Here is a 15,751-nt window from a genome sequence, read left to right as displayed (position 1 = left end):
AGAACTTGAAGGTAAACAAATAGCAGTTTTTCATAAACATTTAATTGATCATTTTTTTTCACAGATGACATTAGGAACATAGAAACATTATCTGACCAACATCTAGCAGCTAAATGGGTCTGGAAAACTATTCAAAGGTTTTTTATTTTCATAAACAGCATGGATGTGAATAATGTTCTGATTAGCTGGAGTAGAAGTCTTACAGTGCATTCTAAACGTGAATGCTCTCTTTCCGGCAATTTTCCTTTTGCATTCACACAGCGCAGCATTCCGACAAATTATCAGTAACGTTACAACTTCTCTTTCTGGAAAATTGCAGTAATGAATTTACCAGTTATTTCAAAAAGGACCTGTTAACACATGATCTGTAGGTCTGTGGGCTATGAGTGAAAGGGGCTAATGTCTCATGTAAAAGTACTTGTGTAGCTTATGTATATGTAACGGAGGCCAGCTAGTGCTGTGCAAGTAAACCTCTCTCCTCTGACATCTAAAGGTGCTCTAGCGACAGATGCTAGAGGCCATGATCTTTAGCCTCCTTGTTAGAGCAACTGACTCCCATGTGGAAGATCACCATTCGATCCCAGCTAGGAGCGAGTTGGGTGGTGTAGGACCAGAGGTGTTACATATATAGTTATGTATCTTATTGGCCTTATTCTAAAATGCGGAAGTGCGCCTGTTTTCGCGATTGTCTTAAAACTTCCGTTTCAGTCGCCTATGGGAGAAATGACAAGGAATAATAAACGGCAAAAAACGGTCAAACTACTTGCTCTACAAACAAATGTTTGCATGACTATACAGACCAAGTAGAATAATATAACAAGGAAATATCAGTTTGCAACATCAAACAGCGAAACGAGCAGTTTTTAATGTCTAAAAATGAATGGAAGGGAATGAGACCGGAAGTCTCGTGCCAAAAAGATTCAAATGGCAGCGCCCGCTCGTCTGCGGAGAATAAGATCAATAGTAGGCCTATATGTTAGTTATGCATAGCTCTTTTTTTAAAAATAGCTCTTCTGCTAGTGTTAAGTTTGTATTTATTAATTGACTTAATGAACTCAAAAAATTACGTTTTCTGTTTGTTTAAACAATTTATATAAAATTAGCTGAAACAACCCAATTCTTGACAGTTTTTTATTTATTTTTTTTTTTTTTGGAGAGGAGGGACAGCTTCTTTTGTGTAAACACAATTCTTGGGGTTTTGGCGGGACAACTTAATTGTTTTATGTTCAATCCACTTAAATTTGTAAATAATAATAATATTAATAATAAATAAATAAATAAATAAATAAATAAATAAATAAATAAATAAAAACTAAGAAGTTACATTTGCTTTGCTTTATGTTTCCCTTGTGTGGAACCCAGCATTTGTTAGCCTATTTTCTCACAACCACACAGTAGTTAATTTATTTAATTTTTAATTTTTTAATTTTTTTGTAATCGACTAACTATAACAACTCGCAATTTCAGTTGACCACGGCATATTTACAGCTCCTCAATAAACTAATAATTGTTTAGTTAATATATAAGTTAACTGTGAAATGTATGTGTGAACAAAGCACACTTCTCTCTTTACATCAAGCTAGGCTAGGAGGCTACATGAAACCAGGTGGAACTAAAAACAGACACCGTAAGACACGTCAGCTGAACTATACGGACACATTTCACCGACGCACCACCCCGGCTTCCTTCTCATTCTAGCAGTCAGGTGTATTTACTGCGCTTCCTTGCGCCTTGTAAACATTAGGTATATTACATATCTGTGTGGATATTTTTTGTCTCAGCAAAGTGCTGCTCATTTGCCGTCAGTGAGTTTTTTCGTCATTCATGTAAAGCTTTTACTCATTGATTCACTGATGTCTTGATTTGTCATGTGGTTTGTCATCATAGTGCAAGGTAATCATGAATCAGTATAATTTACCATCCCATGCTTGTGTCATCCTCTTGTTCTAAGCGTGTATGTTGTTATTAAGGATTATCTGGCACGAACTGTTATCTGTTGACGTTTATAAGAATTAAGACAAGCTGCATTTTTCTTGTTTTCTTCCTCGTTTTATGTGTTTTGGCTGGTTTGATGTCAGAGAGCCTATTTTGGGTTGAGTAAGTTATATATTGTTCTCAAGTTTCGGTGAACATCTTAAATGAAAATATCTAAGGTTACACTTAAATTATTTTACATCAAGCTTTCTACAGCTTAAGAATGAAAACTGCTATTTTGTGATGGTTTAATGGCAGGGAGCTTCTGTAGTTTTTTTTCTGTAGTTCTGGGAGTTTCTTATAAAAATAACCTTGAATAAATGTCTAAAACAGCATCTCTTAACTGCTAAAATTCATATTCTTTAGGTTTATGTGATGTAAGAATCATGACAGTTGTTGGTCCCACTTCATATCAGGTGGCCTTAACTACTATGTACTTGCTTCAGAAAGTAAATATGATGTACTGTGTTCATGATGTATTGCAGAACATTTCTGGTGCTCTAGAGACAGGTTTGGTGGTATGGCTTGCTTTAACGGTGTTAATCAAATACAGATGTAACTGCATGCAGGTATTTAGTTAATCTTGGGTTCAAGGCAAGAACATGTGTTTACACAATAACATTGTAACAAATGATTCATTTCAGTGTAAGTACATATTAGTTAAGATCACTTTATATAAAGTGGGACCCAGTTGTTTTTTCTTTTACGTGTATCGTTAAGTGTTCTGATGCCAGGTATTTTCCCTATACTTCTTAGTTTTAAATATTCAGCATTATCTACACGTTTTCTACTCCCCATGATGGTGCTTTGCTTAAATTATTGGACTAACTTTGTTATAACCTGCATCTAATCTGCTACAATATTACAGATGTATATTGAATATTATTGTACTGTAAGAGATACAGCGGGCACAAAAAATTGATCTTGAGAAACAAAACGCAGTGATCTCAAAATAACTTTTGTCACAGATATGCTGCTTATGATAGTCACATTAAAATTATATTTGAAATATATATATATATATATGTATATATATATATATATAAATATATATATATATATATATATATATATATATATGTGTATATGTATATGTGTGTGTGGGCGTGCATGCAAGTGTGTGTGTATGTGCTGGTTATATAATTTAGAATATCGTCAAAAAGTTGATTTATTTCACTAATTCAATTTAAGATGTAAAACTTGTATAATGGTGTTTATTTCTTTTAATTTTGATATTTTTTTATGACAACTAATTAAAACCCCAAGTTTAGTATCTCAGAAAATGAGAATATTGTCAAAAGGTTCATACTGAAGACACCTGGTGCCACACTCTAATCCGCTAATTAACTTAAAATACCTGCAAAGCCCTTTAAATGGTTTCTCAATTTAGTTCTGTAGGTTACACAATCATGGGGAAGACCGCAAATTTGACAGTTTTCTAAAAGACAATCATTGACACCTTGCACAAGGAGGGCAAGACACAAAAGGTTATTGCAAAAGAGGCTGGTTATTCACAGAGCTCTGTGTCCAATAAGGGTGTCACGATCCTCCAAATCCTCGATTCGATTACATTTTCGATTCTAAAGGCATGATTTGATTCGATTTTCGATTATGAATAATTAATTAATTAATGACCAATTAATTATTTGTAGCCTACCGTTTAAACTACCTGACCTGGATGGTCTTTGTTTTACCCATAAACAAATCATACAGTAAATGAATAAAGGCAAGATGCACATAATTACCACCCGTCAATCACTTTTTCTGCGAGACTCGTGAATAGGCAGTGATCTGTGTCGTTATAATGGCGTCGGTAAAAAAGACGCACAACCAACAGGAACCAGCCAACAGTATCTAAGGTGTTCGCTAAAATGACTAAGTACAAGTGAGTGAAAGATTGAAGCAGTCCTCTGACTGCCTGGACCTGCTCTCTTGAGCGCATGGCTGTGAGTGCGTCTGTGTCTGTGTGGTCACGTGATGTGCATTTTCAGAGGTAGAGTGGAAGGAGGGCTGCTCAGAAATGCTACACGCCACTGTGGATGTCAAATCGTTGTCGATTTTTAAAATCTAAAATGCCATTTAAAAACAAAGACAGTGTAAACAGGGCCTGAGTGTGTACTTTTCGCGAGCGGATTTGCAACGGGGGCGGGCGGAGGATCGCTATGCCGGTGTTGTCTATCGGACGAACCGTACGTAATACGTACATAACAGAGCTTGCAAAACTGTGTTTTTTTTGTCGACAACATGAACGTTTTTTGTCGACAACATGAACGTTGTCAACATAACTCACTGGAAATCCAAAATGCTTACACACCGGCGACTTCATTGAAAGAGGAGAGGGTTTAAGTTCTGTCCGGGTCTCCTGCTTCTGCAGTTTAACAAGCACTTCAACAAGCCTGTTATTTTTCCGCTTGGCAAGCCAAGCTGACGTGACATGGGGGCGTGGCAGCATCGACGATTCTATTTTTTGATTCGATAATCAAAATTGAGCATAAATTTCGATCGATTTCGATTAAAAATCGAATTTATGTTCTTGGACACTAGGGGTGTCACGATTTCGATTAAAAATCGAAATCGTGACACCCCTAGTGTCCAAGAACATAAATGGAGGCAAATGGAAGTAAAAAATGTGGTATAGAAAAAGACGAGCACTAGGGATAACTGCACCCTGTACTCCTGAAGAGAATTGTGAAACAAACCCCAGTCAAAGATGTGGGTGAGATTCACAAAGAGTGGACTGCAGCTGGAGTCAGTGCTTCAAGAGCCATAGATGTTTGCAAGACGTGTTTAAATTGTTGTATTCCTTGTGTCAAGCCCCTTTTGAACAACCAACAGCATCAGAAGCGTCTCACCTGGGATAAAGACTGGACTGCTGCTGATACTCTAAAGTTTTGTTCTCTGATGAAAGTAAATTTAGCATTCTCTTTGGAAATCAGGGTCCATAGTCAGGAGGAAGATAGGAGAGGCACACAATGCTTAAAGTCCAGAGCAAAGTTTCCACAGTCAATGCTTGTTTGGGGTGCCATGTCATCTGCTGGTGTTGCTTCGCTGTTTTTCCTGAAGTCCAAGGTCGATGCAGCTCTATACCAGGACATTTTAGAGCACTCTATGCTTCCTGCTGCTGGTCAATTTTATGGAGGTGCAAAATTAATTTTCCAACAGGACTTTGCACTTGCACACAGTGCCAAAGCTACCAGTACCTGGTTTGAGGACAATGGTATCTTTGTTCTTAATTGGCTACCAAACTCGCCTGAACTTAACCCAATATATGGGATATTGTGAAGAGAAAGATGCTATATGCCAGACCCAACAATGCAGAAGCGCTAAAGGCCACTATCAGAGCAACCTGAGCTCTCATAACACCTGAGCAGTGCCACAGACTGATTGACTCCCTGCCACACTGCATTACTGCAGTAATTCAGGCAAAATGAGCCCCAGCTAAATATTGAGTGCTTTGCATTCTCATACTTTTTATGTTCATACTTTTTAGTTGGCCTAGATTTTAAAACAAATATTTCTTTTTATTAGGCTTAAGTAATACTATAATTTTCTGAGATGCTGAATTTGGGGTTTTCATTAGTTGTCATCAAAATCATCAAAATTAAAATAGATAATTTTGATGATTTTGAAATAATGAGTGCTCTTGTTTATTATCATTTCTTTTTAAGGTCTGAGGTAAATTATCCATCATTTTTTATTAAATGGCTTATAATGTCATGAAAAAAATTTATTCCAGCACAAACTATTTTATTATTATGCAAAGCACAATAAAACCTTATTTTCCATTCATTCTGTTTAATTAAGAAATTCATCCTTTTAGTCAGTGAAAGTCAAGAAAAATTCATTGAACTTGGCTAAGCGTGGGAACTCTGAAAGCCAGACATCTCACTTAGTTTTTATTATGGATATGCATCATTTGTTGTGTGACCTAATTATTTGACAAGATTTTATTTCAGTTGTTTTGAATGAAAGTTCCCCTAACAGAAACGCAGGTTTATTTTTCATCATCTTTTGTCCTTTCAGGTGTTTTGAGGCCATATCTGGATTGATGCCCGGCAGATTAAGATGGAACTGTCTGAATCTCTCACACACAAGAACGGGAGGCAGCGGAAGCCTGTGCTGCTCAACATGGGGGAAAGAGAGTCCAAGCTAGAAGTTGGGGGAGATGAAGAGGCTCTTCTTCCAAACTCTGACAGAGCCGATGGACGAACGCAAACACACAAAGGGATTAAAGGAGAACTGGGCAATGTGTCCCTGTTATTGTTCCTGTATGTGCTTCAGGGCATTCCTTTAGGCTTGGCTGGCAGCATTCCTCTCATCATGCAGAGTAAGAATGTCAGCTATAAAGACCAGGCCTATTTCAGCTTCGTCTTTTGGCCCTTCAGTCTAAAGTTGTTCTGGGCTCCTCTGGTGGACTCTGTGTATCTCAAGCAGTTTGGCAGGAGGAAGTCCTGGCTGGTTCCTACTCAGTACCTGCTTGGTCTTTTTATGCTGTATCTGTCATTGACCGTTGACTCCATGCTTCAGACGGATGGACAGAAGGGGCCGGATGTGATTACTTTAACCGCAGTCTTCTTCTTGCTGGCTTTCCTCGCAGCCACGCAGGACATTGCCGTTGATGGCTGGGCTTTGACTATGCTGTCCAGGGAAAATGTGGGTTATGCTTCCACTTGTAACTCTGTGGGTCAGACGGCAGGATACTTCCTGGGAAATGTGCTGTTTCTGGCTCTGGAGTCGGCTGATTTCTGCAACAAGTATTTGAGGTTTGAGCCTCAGGAACGGGGAATTGTTACACTCTCAGGTATGTTTAAGGGATGTAAAAATGTTCTTGAAATGCACCTCTGATGTTCGTCACGGCAGCATTAATTTTAATCACAATACAGTAATACTGACATTTTGGAAAATATTATTACAATAGAAAGAACTGCTTTCTGTTTCAAAAACAATCATATATTTCTGTGATGACAAAGCTGAATTTTCAGCAGCGATTACTCGCATGGTTAATGGCACATGATTATTGGAATTTGTTGATTTCTTTCTAAAGAAAGAAAGAATAATAATAATTATTATTATTATTAATATTATTTTGATGAGAGTTTTCGAGAGGAAAATATTGATGAACCACATATTTAATTTGGTGTTTGTATGAAAAAAAAATACATTTTATAATAAAAATTGCAGTAAATACACTTAGAATAAAAAAATAATAATAATGTGTATCTTCTTAAATTAACTCTGTTCTTAAATAATAATTCAAAATGACTTCTTGTAGCAACTTTTTATTTATTTATTCATTAATAATAAAATAAACCATCATTGAGTACCAATAACCATTAAATTTTACTCACCATCAGGTGGTTCCAAAACTTTGAGATATTTTTTTTGTTTGTTTGTTTAACAGATTGTAAAAAATAATGTTGGGGACTGGATAGGACTGACATCCACAGTACAAAAAACTATGGAAGTCAATGACTATCTGTTTCCAAATTCTTTTTTTTTTCAACAGAACGAAGAAAACTCAAACATGTTTGAAACAAATAGAGTGTGCCTAAATGACAGGATTTTCCTTTTTGGGTGAATGTTCCCTTCACAGGGGACCTATTATGCAAAAATCACTTTCATAAGTGGTTTAAATGTGTGAAAATAGCCTCTAATGGTAAAAATTAATTGTATGTATATTATTGACATCAGAGGGGAAATGTCTACCTATTAGCATAGACAGACCTTAAGGAGAAGCAGTGGTTCGTAGTTATGCTGTGTTTACACCAGACATGGCACACCTGAACAAATAACGCTATTCGCCCATAAATAGACACATAAACATTTTGAGTTCACTCACTTCACTCGCCAGCTAACAGCTGTTAGACTTAACATTCACATGGACATAACACTCATGATACTTTACCTGCGTCTGGTTTGAACGCACCATTAGAGTTTTCACGCCAAACTTGCTCAAGATACTGTCAGCGACTATAAATGTGGAGGTTTAGGATGCACAAATGAACACCGGATTCTCCATAGACTGCCTTCTCAACCACTTGACAATTTGAAAAGAGCCCCCTTTTGAAAAGAAGTCAGTCAAAGTTACTGTAGTCATCAAAAATGGCACAATTTGGATTAGGACTGCACAAAATATATTGTTTGAGTATCAAAATCACAATGTGTGCGTCTGCAACAGTCACATCGCAACACATGCAGTGGCGAGTTAGGATTATAGATGGACCGAAACCACTGGTCAAAACACAAGATTTGTGGAGACACTGCGAAATTGAACCTACGGAAACTACGACTGTAGTTTATATACATAAATAAAAATTACAGAATATATATTTATCTTTCACTCCCCCTCAAAACCATTCCAAGTAATGACCTAGCAAATAGAGCTAATTTAGTCATCTGTTGAAATAATATTGCAATATATATTGCAGAGAAAAAAAAATATCACAATGTAAAATGTTTGGAATATTGTGCAGCCCTAATTTGGATCAATACCAAAAAAGGTTTAGTTTAGAGAGTTCTAAAAAATATCTTTGGGGTATTTTGAGATTAATCTTTATGTACACACTTTAGGGACATTAGAAACTTATCTTAAAGATCTGGAAAAAAGGGCAAAATAAGTCCCCTTTAATATCAAGGCATATTAGAATGATTGCTGAAGAAGTTTGTGATTCTGTGCTGCTAATGCTGAAATTGTAATATTATTTAACCATAATAATAATTAATCATATTTAGTTTTCCATCTCTTTTTTTAAATTTAAAGGCATGCAGCCTTGAGCATAAGAGACTCTCTTTAAAAAACATAAAACCTTTATCTAAATGTTTGACTTTATTTTCAATATTACGTAGACCTCTATAAATGTAATCTTGTGAGCAGGTTTACTGATACTTTGAACTTTGTTCTGTTCTGCTGTGTCTCAGATTTCTTGTTTTTCTGGGGGATTGTGTTTATGGTGTCCACCACTCTGGTCGCTGTCCTGAAGAAGGAAAATGGCAAACCCCATCCCGCTAAGAAGAAGCCCAAAGAGGAGACACAGGGTGTGAAGGAGACTTACAAACTTCTGTTTTCCATCATTAAAATGCCCACCGTCTTTACTTTCTGTGCCCTACTACTGACTGCTAAGGTAACATCAGTTTTCTGAGCCTCATTATAGGCAACTTTCTGTTTGAACTGGATTAAATGCTGTTACTTGTTTACTTATGCAACAGGTATTTGAGCTTTGAGGCTTAGAAATGGGACATTGTAAGACATTTTAAACAGCTTATTTAATAAATAAATACACAATAATTAAGCTTTTTAAGATGTTTTTAAAAGAAATATCGGAAACTATTTTGACATCAGCATTTGTCACATTATCATAGTTTATTTACTAGAATAAAAAAAATGTTCAAAAACATAATAAGAACTCAATGTATCAAATATGAACAAATTGATCTTGATAACGTCAGATTACTTTGATGGAAAATATATTTAATGGATTACAATCAATCAAAAAATTATTCAGATAGCTGTTATATTCAATGTTTATAAAACTTTCAACAGCTTATAGTCACTGCTGTCAACCAGAACAGATATAATTTATGCAAAAAAATTATTTACTTTTCCATGCTAAAATTACATTATTTAGATTTTAGATTGTTTTTCCACATGCCTCATCATATGACCTTGCTCAATGAGCATTAGCAAATGGGTTGTGATTTCACCTGCTTTCTTTTGCTCATGCTTACAAAGTTATTGTCATCTCACACACAAGCCCCTCATTGGGCAATACTTATTATTGAACTCTGCCTTTAAAAAAAAACAACAACTACAATTTCAAAATTATCTTCAACCAGTCAAAGTGGCTAGTGGGAGTGACTGCCTAACCTGCCACAGCTAAAATCTACCCGCATTTGGCTGGTTGATGGGTGTTAATGTCAAGCCGTATGTATATGTATGTATGTATATGTATGTATGTATGTATGTATGTATGTATGTATGTATGTATGTATGTATGTATGCGTGCGTGCGTGCGTGCGTGTTTGTTTGTTTGTTTGTCTGTCTATACTGTATCATTTTTAAATCATGTTTTTTCAAATTTAAATTTGAGTTAATTAATCCATTTGTTACACTCATAATGCCTATTAAATTTATTTTTAATATTTAATTTAAGCTCTATTTTAATAATATTTAAAGCACAAAAGCCTTTTTGTTTGCTTTTTTGTCAGTAAAAGTCAGCAAAAATCTGGAAATTTGACATTTTAGAGAATGTTGTTACAACAAACAGGTTTTTTTTTTTATAAGCGAAATTTATTCCTGTGATTGCAAAGATGAATTTCAGCAGTATTTTCTCTCATTATTAATGTCACATGATTATTCTAATAAACTGCCCACTGTCTTTTACTTTGTGCCTTTTTTCTACTCATTGATATTATATATAATTACTTATTTGAGTTTCATTATGGTCATCCTCCTGTTTTAACTGCTTTGATTGCTGTGACTTTGCAGTTCTGTGCAAATCAGTCTCTCATCGTCTGTTCTTTCAGGTGGGATTCTCCGCTGCAGATGCCGTGACGGGGCTGAAGTTAGTGGAAGCTGGAGTTCCAAAAGAGCAGCTAGCTCTGCTGGCAGTCCCAATGGTGCCTCTGCAGATCCTGCTGCCTCTGGTTATTAGTAAATACACAGCTGGCCCACGTCCACTCGACATTTTCTACAAGGCATTTCCGTTTAGGTACAAACTAAACCAACACACACACACACACACACACACACACAAACACACACAATCATTCGCTATGTTCCAAAGTTAAGAATTTTGATCTTTGACAAAGCAGCTGCGGTTTTGGGAAACATTGATAGTTCAGCCGCGAGTTATGTTGTTGTTTGGGAAACGCACATCAGAATAGCAAAAAATGTTTCTGAACACAGTCACCTTTTGCACCTTATAACGATGAGAGCGTCTAATTTTTATCAGCAGTTACTCACATCATCAAAGGACACAGGATTATTCTTAATTGGTTTTTTTTGGTGCTAAACATTTTCATTTCTTTTTATTAATGATGAATTCTTATAATCTTTGAGGAAAAGAAGACAAAATCACATCTTTCTCTCTTTTGATTTTCATCAAGGAATTAATTCAGCAATTGTGTTCCCATCACAGTTTATGCACATATTAATGGATTAAAAATTACTTAACTGAGTTGTTTTTTGCACATCTTTAACATTTATGAGCATATTAATGTTTGACTTCATTATGTGGTCTAGGCAAAATCCTGAAATGTGCATAAAACCCAGTGGATAGAAACAGGGTTACTGATTTCGACCAGCCTCATGTGTAATCATCAGTGGAGATGCATGGCTTTGTAAGAGTAACTGGATGCATGCTTTTCTGGTGTTCCTCAAAGGTTACTGATTGGTCTAGAATATGCCCTGCTGGTTTGGTGGACCCCAAGTGTTCGGCAGGAGGAGGGCTTTCCTGTCTATTACTATGCTGTTGTGCTTCTGAGCTATGCAGTACATCAGGTTAGTCTGCAATAGTCAGCAGAAATGCTGCTAATGCCTTCATTTGTGAGGCATTCAATCATTGTTACATCATTTGTGCATCATTATTATTCTTATTACTGTAGTTATACATTTATAATTAAATTATTATTACATATTTATGTTTATTAATGCATACATTTATAAAGTGATCATTTTTTTAAAGTGTACATTTTAAATTACATTTCGGCATCTTAATATGCTGATTTGCTGCACAAGTAACATTTATTATTATTTTTATTTTAGTTATTATTATTATTTTTATTATTGCTGTATTATTATTATTATTATTATATTGTTTACAGTTTTGTAAAAAAAAATCAGGTTTCATTGATCAATACAAGGTTTACAAGACTTTCATTGTTGTTATTGTTGTTATTATTATTATTATTATTATTATTATTATTATTATTATTATTATTATTATATTGTTTACAGTTTTTAAAAAAAATCAGGTTTCTTTGATCAATACAAGGTTTACAAGATTTTTATTATTATTATTATTATTATATTTTTATTACTTTACTTTACTGTCTAGTATCTAAAACTTGATATGATAGCAATAATAGTACTAATAAACTATTATTATTATATTTATTTATTTTATTATTAATAAAGACAATTCTATTTCCCAATATAACATTATTATTTAAGTTACTGAATACATTCCTATAAATGAATGAATAAATATATAAATAAATAATTAAATAAATAAATAAAATCCCGTTAACTGTATAATAATTTTTGTACATAATTTTTTTAGCTTCTGCTTATTGTGAAATGTCTTTGTCCACTAGGTGGCACTATACAGCATGTATGTTGCCTGCATGGCCTTTCATGCCAAGGTCAGTGACCCTGTGATTGGGGGCACCTACATGACCCTTCTGAACACTGTGACTAATCTAGGAGGGAATTGGCCCTCAACACTGGCTCTATGGCTGGTGGACCCACTCACCTCAAAAGAGTGTGACGGGGCCCCTGGACAGACGTGCAGCTCCATTGAAGAAGCAGGAGTAAGTGCTTTTATACCTTTTTCTGCACATGCCTACTGCGTTTTAAATTATGGGTTGCATTTCCGGCTTGGGGAAACTTTCTAATTAAAAGAACTGAATTTTTTTTTTTTTGTAAATCTGTGAAAAGTGAAAGGTGCATTAGCTAGGGGTTTAAACATGACATTAGTATCACATGACATCAATATCAAACGTAGATTTGTGACCAAAGCTCTTTTGAGATCACTGTGGTTTGTTCATCTGTTAGATGTCTTTAATAACTTTATTTTGACTTCTTTTTTTTTTTTTAGATTGATTGAGATAATTTCGTAGGGCAGTGAATATGGTTAAATAATAAGAATCATTTTGGAAATAAATACAATGAAGCAATGATGCAATTAAAAACAAACTGTAGTTTATGGGTCACACTTTAAGGTTTCATTAGTTCAAGGGTACCCAAACTTTTTTGTGTGGGCCGAAGGTAAGTGTTCCAAACTATATTAAAGTTTCCATAATTTTTTTGAAAACATTACTTTAAATCATATTAAATAATGCAGTATAAAATGTAAAATTTCAGCAAGCATAATCAATCGCATTTATGACAGTGGAGTCTAATGCTGAATACACTAGTCAAGCAGAATCTGCCTTTGCCTTGATTTGTCCTCTATCCAGCGAGTGACAGTATGTATAGAACGCAGCACCACGAGTGGTTTTTAATGAAACGAAAAGAGCACATGTCACTCCCCTACTCACCCGTTTGCACTGACTGCCAGTTGCTGCTCGCATCAAATTCAAAGCTTTGATGTTTGCCTACAAAGCGACCTCTGGCTTTGCTCCTTCTTATCTGTTCTCACTTCTGCAGATTTATGTGCCCTCCAGAAACTTGCGTTCAGTGAATAAACATCGCCTCATGGTTCCATCCCAAAGAGGGAAGAAATCACTTTCCCGTACTCTCGCATTCAATCTGCCCAGTTGGTGGAATGAACTCCCTAACTGCATCAGAATGGCAGAGTCACTTGCTGTCTTCAAGAAATGACTAAAAACTCAACTATTTAGTCTTCCACTACCACTAACTGTACTCAAAAAAAAAATTCTCACATTACTAATGCTTTCCTTAGACTTTACACACCTGAAACTTGCCTACAGCACTTATTCATTGTTGCTCTTATAGTTGTGTAAATTGCTTCCTTGTCCTCATTTGTAAGTCGCTTTGGATAAAAGCATCTACTAAATGTAAATGTAAATGTATATTTAAACTAAATCTGATTCATTTACACCGCTTAATTTAAACATTTAATTTCAGTTAGCTTTTAACAATAAAACAAAAAAACAAAAGGTTACATTAGATTAGAAATGACTATCTAAACCACCCCCATTATTTTTCACATTCTCTTCTCAGATGGGATGGTGGGCCTTAGTTCGGGCATCTCTGCATTAGTTAATGCATTTACTAGTATTATCTAATTATGAACAATACTTGTACAGCATTTAATAATCAAAGTTCAACATTTACTAAAGTAGTATTAACATTCAAATTCATGCTTGGTAATAACACAGTGTTAACAAGCATAAACATAGTTCATGAACTAACAATGAACAACAGTATTGTCATTAATGGTGAAGGGAATTGGTTTGTAGTACTCAACTATAAGCAAGATCTTAACCAGTTTGTTTTTGTGTGTGTGTGTGTGTGTGTGTGTGTGTGTGTGTGTGTGTGTTGTCTTCAGCTCTGTGTCAGAGAAGGTGGTTCGTGTGTCACATCATTGGACGGTTACTATGTGGAGTCTGTGGTGTGCGTTCTGATTGGCCTCTGCTGGTGGATCTTCTTTGGGAAAAGAATGAAGCGCTTACAAGAAGAAAGTCCCTCTGCGTGGCATTGCAGGGTTGCTAAATAGCAATCTCGAATGAACTCTTCCTCTTGTTTTAAAGCTACTTCATGCCTCTCTTTCCCTCCTTGAGTGACTGCTTGTTTTCATCATACTACAGCAGGCCTGTAGAGAGGCTTTGAACTGAAATTGGTAAACACCTTGCTAGTAAATTATTAGCAAATATGTTCTATTTTTCAGGGTTTTATTGAAAAAAAATTGAAGAACTATAAAACTAGAAATGGCTCTAGCTTATGGTACATGATATGATACATGATAGAAATGTCATGACATTCACTGTTTGGTTGCCTCTTGAGTACTTGAGTTCCTGTGCCTTTTGCATTTCTGTTTCTAATGCAAGCGCCACCCTCAAAAACAATCAGCCTTCCGTTTCATAAATGATATATGTAAGACAAAGTAGTTACAAAATTAACTTTTCAGCTTTTTCCAGGAAAATCTTGATTCTAATTGAGCTCTTCTGGTGGGATGTTAATATTTATGAAGTGTTAAACATACCACATCATCAGTCAACCAGTTGGGAATGAAACTGGTTGATGTTCTACTACTAAAAATGGTTACAGAAGTAGAGGTGGTTATTTTAAGTACACTTGCCTTTAATGAAGGTATCAATTTAATAAGCAAGTGTATATGATATAATATAATATAATATAATATAATATAATATAATATAATATAATATAATACAATATAATACAATTTAATCAATGGCCTGGAAAAATGTATTTTGCCATATTCTGTTTTCACTTGTATTGTCTTTGTTTATTTATTTTTTTTTATTTGCTGTTTTCCATGCATTTTACAGGCCAGTGCTTTAATGCCGATTGAGTGTGTGCTGCAGATTTTTCATGAAACCTTTTGGAATAACAAAGTTTGTTCCCCCAACCAAAATCCACATCAGTAAAATTAATCATTATGTTTTCTATGAAGCATTTAGACTTAAGAGCGAAGTCTATAATTTACCAGAGTAACAGCTGTTAATGGTCGACGTGGGTGTTTATCCAATCACCAGCACTTTTACTACAAGTTGGTATTTAGTGATTGTTGAATGTTTAGAGAATGATTTTCCCAAAAAATGATAATTCTTTTATTAATTACGTTGTATTATTATTTGGTTTTTATTTCTGAGTAAATCAACTCTTTAAAATACTGTACTGTAAAACGTTTCTTTGTTTTTATAATGCTGATTCTGTTGTTTTATATCATATAATGAAGGCAGGGCTTTAGGGAGAGGGATCTTGAGTGTTGTATATACTTTTAAACAGCAACAACAAACGTTTTTATTCATCATTCTTAAAGTCTATATAAATTAAAATAAAGGCAAATCTTCTGTACAACGCACAGAACACGTGCTTTGGTTATTTTAAGCAAATATATGCATGTAGAAA

The 15,751-nt window shown here is 35.0% G+C and overlaps 1 protein-coding gene across 3 annotated transcripts; it reads left to right on the top strand.

Annotated features, from left to right (window-relative positions):
* The first annotated feature begins 1,674 nt into the window (after positions 1 to 1,674).
* slc33a1 (solute carrier family 33 member 1) lies at positions 1,675 to 15,709 on the top strand. Of its 3 annotated transcripts, none has more exons than XM_087291778.1 (7): positions 1,675 to 1,801; positions 5,998 to 6,775; positions 8,893 to 9,095; positions 10,498 to 10,682; positions 11,356 to 11,473; positions 12,289 to 12,504; positions 14,208 to 15,709. In XM_087291778.1, exons 2-7 carry the CDS (start codon positions 6,040 to 6,042, stop codon positions 14,373 to 14,375), a joined length of 1,626 nt encoding a protein of 541 aa, XP_087147904.1. In that variant the 5' UTR covers positions 1,675 to 1,801; positions 5,998 to 6,039; the 3' UTR covers positions 14,376 to 15,709. The 3 variants fall into 3 exon arrangements, with proteins under 3 accessions (XP_087147904.1, XP_087147903.1, NP_957402.2); XM_087291777.1 differs by having other exon boundaries at positions 1,675 to 1,893; NM_201108.2 differs by having other exon boundaries at positions 1,677 to 1,805; positions 14,208 to 14,952.
* The last annotated feature ends 42 nt before the right edge of the window (positions 15,710 to 15,751 follow it).

This window comes from Danio rerio, chromosome 18 (genome assembly GCF_052040795.2).
Source record: "Danio rerio strain M-AB ecotype USA chromosome 18, GRCz13ab, whole genome shotgun sequence".
Lineage (NCBI taxonomy): Eukaryota > Metazoa > Chordata > Actinopteri > Cypriniformes > Danionidae > Danio > Danio rerio.
This window is presented reverse-complemented; position numbering and strand designations above follow the sequence as displayed.